The 10,440-nt window shown below is 36.3% G+C and overlaps 1 protein-coding gene across 1 annotated transcript; it reads right to left on the bottom strand.

Annotated features, from left to right (window-relative positions):
* Positions 1-1,552: 1,552 nt before the first annotated feature.
* LOC119791916 (fructose-1,6-bisphosphatase 1-like) lies at positions 1,553-9,943 on the bottom strand. The gene is made up of 7 exons (XM_038298299.1): positions 9,677-9,943; positions 8,507-8,669; positions 6,240-6,332; positions 5,063-5,203; positions 4,824-4,961; positions 4,632-4,751; positions 1,553-2,184 (listed from the first exon to the last, which is right to left on the bottom strand). The coding sequence occupies exons 1-7, from the start codon at positions 9,844-9,846 to the stop codon at positions 1,993-1,995; spliced, it is 1,017 nt and encodes a 338-aa protein (XP_038154227.1). The 5' UTR covers positions 9,847-9,943; the 3' UTR covers positions 1,553-1,992.
* Between the last annotated feature and the right edge of the window lie 497 nt (positions 9,944-10,440).

Genomic DNA, 10,440 nt, shown 5'->3' with positions numbered 1-10,440 from the left:
GGGTAGGTGCTTCGTTCCTCTGTGATGAGGTGGGGGTTGTGGTGATATCTGGAAGGGATCATGTCTATGATTGAATTGTATGTTTTTGGAGTCCACCACCTCTGTTTAAAGTTGTTTTTTCTCTCTTAACATAGATGGCTTCCTTCACGCCCCTCTCAAACCACCTATTTTCTTTATCCAGAATGTGAGCATTCTGGTCCTCAAAAGAATGTCCTTTGTCCACAAGGTGTAGTTGTACTGCAGAGTCTTGTCCAGAGGAGGCCGCTCTTCTGTGTTGGGCCATGCGTCTGTGGAGAGGTTGTTTGGTTTCTCCAATATAAAGATCAGAGCATTCCTCGATTCAAGGCTTTGTCTATATAAGACTAAAACTCACTGCGGATCCAGACATTTTAATTGAGAAACCTTTCTAGGGAGGTAGCGAAACGTCTTCAAATCTTGGAAACCAAGTCCAGTGGATATTTTTTGAACTTTTACGGAATGACTATGACCTGGATGACTGAGAATCTTCATCAGCAACTGAAGTTGTTGGTGATGCTGTGGTGGGACTTCAGGTGATGTGATGGCAGGATGTGCAGCCATACAAAATTGATTTAAATGCATCACTTTTTATTTGTTTACCATATTGTTTTTGATTCTTTTTAATTATGATTTACTACATTTGGTTGACTGGTTTTGCCACATTTTTCTTGTATAATTTATTTTGAACTTATTCTTTTCTTTTGAGTTGCCAGTTCCCGTGAGGCTGCTATGTGGGCTTGGCTGGACCAGTGAAGCAGGATTCCCAGCTGCAATTACTTAAAATATTTTCTCTGTTTGCTGATTTTTTTTTTATTGTATAGATTAATCTGCTCTTTTTGTTGTCGTTTTGTTTAGGTAAATGTTCCCTCTTGTGTCAAAATGGCCTCATCAGCCAGTACCGGTATATATGTTCCCCTTGTTTGTCAGTTTGTTAGGTCAATTAATACTTCAGTTGCAAGTTTGTTTTTTCTTTACCTCAATTTCATTTTTGGGCCCAGACTTATGTTTAGGGTTCATCATTTTGTAGTAGATAAATCTGTTTCAATTTTCTCTTCATATTTCCCTGTGCTTCTCTGATTATTATAATTTTTTTTTTTTTGCACAGTCACTCGCAGTATCACTTTGTTTTTCAAACATAGCTTTTCTATTACAGCTTCATCTGGCTTAATGACTGAGTGGAATCCGTTCAGTATTTCCGTACACTTAGGATTGATTTGAATCATTTTAAATTCTGATAAAATATCAGTCTCAGTATGTCATCAGACATACAACCACAGACCTTAGAGAAACATTACTTTCTTTTTAAAGGCGAATTTAATACCCAGCCTATCCGTGTTCGTGTTTGTCTTAAGGCCCACTTCGTTTGCACAGCATCAGGCCCCATGCTTGTGTAATCTTTATATTTCCGGATCACTTGCTCTGCTCCCTGCCTTTTGTAAACGTTATGTTACATTTTATGACAGTCTTGAAGTCTTAAAAAACATCACTAATTTTATTAAGCAAAAAAAAACAAAAAAAAGAAAAACAGAAAAAATCTTTTTGGTGTATTTAATATATTTTTTTCCAAACATTAGTTATGTTACATGATAAAAGCATCACATTTTTTGAATAAATTATATTTGGTCTTTTGCATATATAAATTAAAGGCATATTTGGTCTCCTTAAGGCACAGTTTTATGAACTGGAGAACAAATTATTTGTGATAGAATCACTCAAATGTATTTAAATCTGTTTTTTGGCACAATGTTGATTTTTAAAATGGTTTATGAACAATTCAAATATCATCTACTTCACTGCTGTGAGTAAAACCTGTTTTCACAGAGAAAATCTCTCTTGTTCTTTTGGTCACAACAATCCTTCAAAAACACATCATCATCCAAACCCTTTTAAATCCTTATAAGCCCCTGAGAGCACCAAAAGTTGTCTTTGCTGGAAGTGGGAGTACTTGGAGAGCGAGTCGAGTCAGTCTCCGCCTCACTTCGACGCGTGCTTCTTGCAGAGGGCGATGTACTCCAGGACGTCTTCGGGGGAGCCCATGGCCACAGGAGCGCGCTGATGGATGCTTTCAGGCTGGATGTCCAAGATGTTCTCAAAGCCTGTGGAGGCCATGCCGCCCGCCTGCTCCATGATGAAAGCCATGGGGTTGCACTCGTACAGCAGCCGGAGCTTTAAGTAAGAGGGGGAAGTTTAGTTTCCTGAGCTGGTGTTAAACTATCAATGGTTCCTCTTTGGTGTTAGCTAGTAAAACATTTGAAAAAAAAAACACTAAATATTTCTACAACAGGTGCATAACTTTTAAAATGCATTGATACATTATAAGTGGAACAATCATTTTATACCTTAAAAACTTCAAAGTATATGCAATGATGTTTTTTTCTATACTTTCTTTAACAGGTGTATAAAGTCGATGTGACAATAAAGGCACTTAATTTAGCCACAAAGCTGGATCAGGACATGTTTTCTGTTGCCACGGTGAACAGGCTGGAAAGAGTTAAGGCTCTGAGTCTAACTGTAAGAAAACTACAGCAAAGATGATCAGAGTATCTAAAATGGATCCTTTCAAACTGCAAAGCATGTCAAGAAAAGGTATTTCCTGGCCAAACATTACAAACATAAAAATATTTATTTGCTGAGCTAAAAGTGACTGTGTGCTGTATGAGTTTTTCACAAGCTGATTTTCAGGATGTGTCTGGGAAAGAAAAGATAAATGTGACAAAGCATCACATGCCCATTGTTAAGCACAGTGGAGGATTCATGATGCTGAGGGCAGGTATCTCTTTTTTTAAGTCCCTGTGGTGTTTTTATACACTAATTTGTATTACAATCTTTTTTTTTTTTTTAAGTGGAATTGTTTTACATAGATTTTTTTCCCAATAGCTTTTTATTTTACTTCAATTTAAGGTTACCAACGAGATTTATCCTTTCTATCTGTGGTTTTTTAAAGCCTCTTTGGTATTCATCCCAAAGGTTAGAAAACGCACAGATGTTTTGCATCGAGTTTAACCTACAAATACTATATTAATTCAGTTATTTTTAGAAAAAGTAGCAGTATTTCATGTTAAGTATTAATGAAAACTGTGTAAAATTATTCCCCATAAGGATTAAAATGCAGGAACTATCAGCTTGAGAGATGTATAATTTCTGAGATGTTTAACATCCTCTACTGGAGGTTTACTTCAATCAAAATGAAGAAGGATGTGAGAAGTGAAGAAATAAGGTTGTAACAGAGCGGTCGGCTTACTGGCATGTTGTTTAAGTCAGAGTCAGGATAAATTCCTCTTAAGCAGTTGCACTTTGAGCTGATCTCTGGTGTAGCCTTTTATTTTGCTCTGATATCATCAGTAAAGGAACCATATGGACCATTAAATGAAAAAGGTGCTTTACTGATATAGACAGCTGTGGGTGTTTTCTCTTTTTTTATTTTCCCTGAAATCTTCTTAATATAAATACATTTTGGAAATCAATATGTTCATAACAGTCTGGGAAATGCTTGAAGATGGTTACTTCCTCATCTAACCTAATATGTTTCAGTGCAAAATGCAAGGTCCACAAAGATGTAGATATTTAGAAAATAGATTGGACTGCACAGATTCAGGCCCTTTAATCCAACATCAGTGTATGACTTCAAAAATGCCCTTCTGGGAGAATTGGTTAAAAAAAAATCACTATAAATGAGTTCCTTAGAGATTTTATAAAGCTTTCCTTTGCTAAAAAGGGTGGATTAATGTCAATCTGATCCCACGGATTAAGAATGGGATGTCACTTTAGTTTAAATGCAGTTCAAGGAAGGTGAGAAAACACTGAAATGGTGTGTTTGTTTTTATAAAGCTTCACGAAATGACAAGGAACAAGCAAAAGATTTAGTTTGAAAAATGAAAAAAAAGACTGTAACAAGTTTGAAAAGAAGTGATTTTTAGGATTAAATTCCTTGTTAAAGCGTTTTACAGAATAAAGAAAACGTATCTAAAAACATCACTGTCTTATTCTGTTAATAAAGCTGGATTTCACTAAATGATATACAGATTTTTTATGTACGCGTTTCCACCCCTTTCAACTGTTAGTTTTAGCACATTTATTCTAAGGGGAAAAAAATACACCAAGAAAGGTGTTGCTTTAAAACAGCAAATGTTTCTATATAAATATCTGAATAAATAAATAAGTTTATATATATATATATAAAAAAAACTTAAACGCTATAAGAAACAATTTTTATCTGATCTGAATACTTAGAAACATTCTGCTTTTTTTAAGTTTCAAGAAAGCAGAATAATTTATATTAGCCCCTGCTAAAAAAGAGAAAGAAACCACGTTATATAGGTAGGTCTGGTGTGTGTTCATGTGTTCATGCTCAAGCAAGGGAGTAAAAATTTGATATTTTTTAAATAAATTGAAACTCAGTAAAATACAGCTTGGTGAGGACTCAAGAAAACTAAAACCCTTCAGACCTCCTGCAAAACTGCAGTGATACTTTTATTATTCCAGTATTCAATACTGGCAAGTACAATTTCAAGGTTGGAATTGTAGAAAATTCTTTACAATAGGTGCCGTATTTGTTGAGGCCCAGTTTATTATTTTATGTTTAATATTAGACGACAGCGGCAGCTGGACCTTACCTTTCCCTTGGGGCTTTTCACATTTCCAGGATATAAAAAGATTCCTCCGTACATCAGCGTTCTGTGGACGTCTGCCACCATGGATCCAATGTAACGCGCTCCATAAGGCTCACTACCATCCTAGAAGGGCAGACAGTGTTTACAGGAGCAAGAATAAAATATGTAAATCTTCTAAAACATCATCAGTGTTACCTCAGGGAACTTCTTCTTCTGCAGGTATTCTGTGACAGCTGGGTCGAAATACTTTGCATAACCTTCATTCAGGCTGTAAATTTTGCCTCGATTCTTGATCTTTACGTCTCGCTCAACAAGGATGAATTCACCTATGGCCTATTTAGCAAAAAGAAAAATACATGTGAATGGACAATTAATTAAATTAATAAAAAAAATCTACTTCTATATGACATAAAAGGTAATTGGGGAGTACTGACTGGGTCCAGCATGAAGCAGTTGACTCCTTGGCCGGTGGAGAGGACGATCATGGTGGCGCTTCCGTAGAGGGCGTAGCCCGCCGCCACCAGGTTCCTGCCTGGCTGTAGAGCGTCCTTCTCAGAAGGCTCATCTTCTGTGGTCTGATGGACGAATCAGATTTTTTTTATAAATGTTACTGGTTCGACTGGTTCTGGTTAATATGTGTATCTATAATTAACTATAAAATAACTTAAGTTTTACTTAGTAAATAATTCAAAAATTTAAATAGAAATGTGTTATTTTCCTCCACTACAGCATGTGGTACATTTCCACAGACATTAATACAGTATAACAGAGCTGGCATTGAGCATTAAACAGTGATGTGATTTAACACTAAAAATCTTTCAAGCGTTTGGGATCTCTGAACATTTATTATGATAATTTATTTTTGTTCAACTTTGGTTTGTTTTTTTGTTGCAAAAGGTTTTGCCAGTCTGTGTATCCAAGTAATTTATAATATGACACGTTTTTGTCTTTATTTTTTACTATATTCATGAGCTTTTCATCAAACTAAACTAGTAATATTGATCTCCTCAGTTTTTAAATTAAAAATACTGCTGGAATTTGACATCTGTAATTTAGTTTCTTATTCATTAGACTTGAAAAAGAATTTCCAATTTTTAACACTTTATATTTTTGCAAATAGTAACAATTTGAGAGACTTCTGATAAATTTACCAGATTATCTACTATGCAATAATGATTTTACGTATAAATGATATTTATCAATACTACTGCATATTTTGTACAATCTAAGCCTTCAACAGTACAATACAAAATATACAATTTAACTTAACCATTTCTTGGGAATAGAAGGAAATATATATATATATATATATATATATATATATATATATATATATATATTTTTTTTTTTTTTTTTTTAAGTGATATCTAGAAGAATCAACCATAAGTCCCCTTTAGGAAAACGGTGTATGAAAATAATTGTAGGAAGAAAGAATACATCATAAAACTAAAAGAAATTCAAGCCCCAACAAGGTAAATCTCGACATATTTTATCTCTATAAGACCTAAGATTAAGGTTATTAAATAATAGCTTTTTTTTATAATAAGCTAATGTACTTTAATTTCAGTTTATAAGTAAGATAAAAAGTTTATCAATGAAGGATGTTATTACCTTTTTATAAATAGCAAATATGGTTCCAATTGAAACAAGACAGTCGATGTTGGAGGAGCCGTCCAGAGGATCAAAACAGACAATGTATTTTCCCTAAAAAACAAAATAATAAAATTAGTGGCAGGATTATTGTGCAGATTTCAAATGTTTTTCTTTAACCTTAATAATTAGCGTCACCAGGCCGATCCCAGGATTTATTACATCTTTTTACAAGTAGCATCTGTCATATAGGCATGATAAGAAAAGGCTTCAAACTCATAATATATTCCATCATGTCATTCGTATGTTTTTTTTCCTTCACAGGGCAACACAAAGACGAAGCCCTGTGCACACTGATGAAATTTAAAGGCAAAACCGATCCAAAAAGTCAAGTTTAAAGACTGGAAGGGATTCTGGATGAGAACCCAGGGAAACACATGCTAACCCATGTAGAAAGAAAAAGCCCTGGTTGGTATCTAACCCGGGACCTCCCACAGTGCTGACAACTACCACAGCATATATACAGGTGCTGGTCATAAAATTAGAATATCATGAAAAAGTAGATTGATTTCAGTAATTCCATTTAAAAAGTGAAACTTGTATATTATATTCATACATTACATACAAACTCATATATTTCAGATGTTTATTTTGTTTAATTTTGATGATTACAAATGACAACAAATGAAAATCTCAAATTCATCATATCAGAAAATTAGAATATTGTGAAAAGGTTCAAAATTGATGGCCCCTGGTGCCACACTCTAATCAGCTAATTAACTCAAACCACCTGCAAAAGCCTTTAAATGGTCTTTCAGTCTAGTTCTATAGGCTACACAATCATGGGGAAGACTGCTGACTTGACAGTTGTCCAAAAGACGACCATCGACACCTTGCACAAGGAGGGCAAGACACAAAAGGTCATCGCTAAAGAGGCTGGCTGTTCACAGAGCTCAGTGTCCAAGCACATTAATAGAGAGGCGAAGGGAAGGAAAAGATGTGGTCGAAAAAAGTGTACAAGCAAGAGAGATAACCGCACCCTGGAGAGGATTGTGAAACAAAACCCATTCAAAAATGTGGGGGAGATTCACAAAGAGTGGACTGCAGCTGGAGTGAGTGCTTCAAGAACCACCACACACAGACGTATGAAAGACATGGGTTTCTGCTGTCGCATTCCTTGTGTCAAGCCACTCTTGAACCACAGACAGCATCAGAAGCGTCTTGCCTGGGCTAAAGAGAAACAGGACTGGACTGCTGGTGAGTGGTCCAAAGTCATGTTCTCTGATGAAAGTAAATTTTGCATTTCCTTTGGAAATCAAGGTCCCAGAGTCTGGAGGAAAAGAAGAGAGGCACTTCATCCACGTTGCTTGAAGTCCAGTGTAAAGTTTCCACAGTCAGTGATGGTTTGGGGTGCCATGTCATCTGCTGGTGTTGGTCCATTGTGTTTTCTGAGGTCCAGGGTCAACGCAGCCACATACCAGGAAGTTTTAGAGCACTTCATGCTTCCTGCAGCTGACCAACTTTTTGGAGATGCAGATTTCATTTTCCAACAGGACTTGGCACCTGCACACAGTGCCAAAGCTACCAGTACCTGGTTGAAGGACCATGGTATCCCTGTTCTTAATTGGCCAGCAAACTCTCCTGACCTTAACCCCATAGAAAATCTATGGGGTATTGTGAAGAAGAAGATGCAATACACCAGACCCAACAATTCAGAAGAGCTAAAAGCCACTATTAGAGCAACCTGGGCTATCATAACACCTGAGCAGTGCCACAGACTGATCGACTCCATGCCACGCCGCATTGCTGCAGTAATACAGGCCAAAGGAGGCCCAACTAAATACTGAGTGCTGTACATGCTCATACTTTTCATGTTCATACTTTTCAGTTGGCCAACATTTCTATAAATCCTTTGTTTTTATTGGTCTTCAGTAATATTCTAATTTTCTGATATGATGAATTTGAGATTTTCATTTGTTGTCATTTGTAATCATCAAAATTAAACAAAATAAACATCTGAAATATATGAGTTTGTATGTAATGTATGAATATAATATACAAGTTTCACTTTTTAAATGGAATTACTGAAATCAATCTACTTTTTCATGATATTCTAATTTTATGACCAGCACCTGTAAACATTTGAAATAATACTCAATACTGCATCAGTGATTTAAATAACATAGATATTATGTTTATATTTTTGTTCTGAACATTGTTTAGCGGTTAAGATGTGGTGATTTTACTCAAGGTTAACATCCAATAAGCTCGCTCTGCTCCTGTCTCACCTGTTGCTCCGAATCCACAACGATAACCTTTTCGTTCTCTTCAGACACCAAAACGCAGGAAGTAAAAGATGATTTCAACATGTTAATAACCAGGTCATTGGATAAGATGTCCAGCTTCTTCACCTGATCACCCGTCACGTTGGTGTTGCCTGCTATGCCATAACTGAGAATTACAACAAAGAAACAAAAAATTTTACTTAAATATATAGTCATTTCAAATATTTTACTGCAACTTAGCAAGTGGTTTTTTATTCCATATAACATGTAGTGCTGGTCTAACCAGGGCATTGGCCAAATAAGACACTGCTTAAGGAACCAGGGCAAAGTGGGGGCTCTCAGTATCTCAAAGAGCAATTGCTTGTTTTGTTTTCTCATGCTTGTATAATGATGTATATATCATTATAGTAATAAAAGCACAACTTGATGACATTATTATATCTTGAATCATGCAGAGATCATTACTCACACATGAAAATATATTGGTTTCCATTATCTTAGAACATGGTTGATATTCTATTTTGTATCTTGTCTGTTTTTATACAATTAAATTGATAGTTTTTATTATCAAAGCTTTTTTATTTGTTTTTTATTGTATTATAGGTTATTTTTGTTCATTGTTGTTTGCAGTTGTAACCAAACTGTAAATAAATTGCATACTAGTTTTTGTGTAGCATACAAATAATACTGTTAAGAGCACTAACAGGGCTGCAATGAGTTTCTAATAGTTTTGTACTGTTGTTGGTAAAAATAAGGGGCTCCAGAATTGAATTGTGCTCAGAGGCCCAATGGAGGCTTGAGTTGGCCCTGATGTAGTAAACAGATAAGGCTTTGGCTGCAGGAAAAAAAAAATGCAACTGATGCTTGACGTTGCATTTCAAGCTCGTGATTGAATAAAAAAAATGCAGCAACAACTACAATGGTTTGAGATTTTGCAAAGGGTCATACGGCTGTGAAATCATACAGATAAAAGGAAACTTTCTAAACAAAAACAAAACTTTAGAGTGTTTTGGGGGGTTATCAGGTATGCGCTTCCTGATTGTTGCGCAAAAAAACCTGAACATCCTGCTCAGCATGTGCATGGAGATAAAATGTTGATATTTATGTATCAAACAAGAGGACACAACAGCTTAAAAATGTTATATTCCCCTCGATGATGGGTTGATAACTCACAGATGGGCGATCCCAGCTTTGCGCACAGCGCTGGAGATGGCCTTCACCGCCGTGCACAGCGAGTTCAGCAGCGTGGTCATCTCTCCCGTGCCCTTCGCCTTCCTGCCCTCCTGCATCACGAAGCGGGTCATGGTGACCACGTTGGTGTCGAAGGTTCCCCGGTCAGACATGATGCCACAATATCTTTCTGTTGTCTGGGAGTAGAAGTTGGAGGAAACGCGGCAGGATTAATAAAGGCGCAGCGAGGCGGAACTCTGCAGATGAGGGGCCAATCCAGGGCTGCATGAGAGGTGTGGCCCCGGTGGAAACACAAGCCTGCATTGTGCAACCGTTTTGGAAGTAAAGAAAGAACCGATAATACTATCAATGCAAGGCTGTGACTACAACAATAGAAACTGATCAAGTTCTTTGGCAAGAAACTTTTCGCAAGACAAGTTGTGCAGCAGGTTTATCTAAAACACATGCATGGAAATGGTTTTCCCCTCAAATGTCTGCTTTTCTGTCACTCCTGCATGAGACATATCCAACAAAATGCAAAATCAGCCATGAAAAATCGAAGTAAATATAAAATGTAGGTTTTAAATGATGATTTCATATAGAATATACAATAGGATATCCAAACAAACTGTCCTTTAACCCCAAACCACTACATGCTGCAAAACGTTTGCCTTAAATGTCAATAAGTCTTGGGTTAAAAGACTTTCAACCCATTCCTATTTGCAAAACTGTTTTAGTTCATCCACACAAAGGGATCTTTGACTGTG

This window comes from Cyprinodon tularosa, unplaced genomic scaffold, assembly GCF_016077235.1.
Source record: "Cyprinodon tularosa strain WSP-4 unplaced genomic scaffold, ASM1607723v1 ctg404, whole genome shotgun sequence".
NCBI lineage: Eukaryota > Metazoa > Chordata > Actinopteri > Cyprinodontiformes > Cyprinodontidae > Cyprinodon > Cyprinodon tularosa.
The sequence above is the reverse complement of the archived record's forward strand: the minus strand, read 5'-3'. Positions and strand labels throughout refer to the sequence as shown.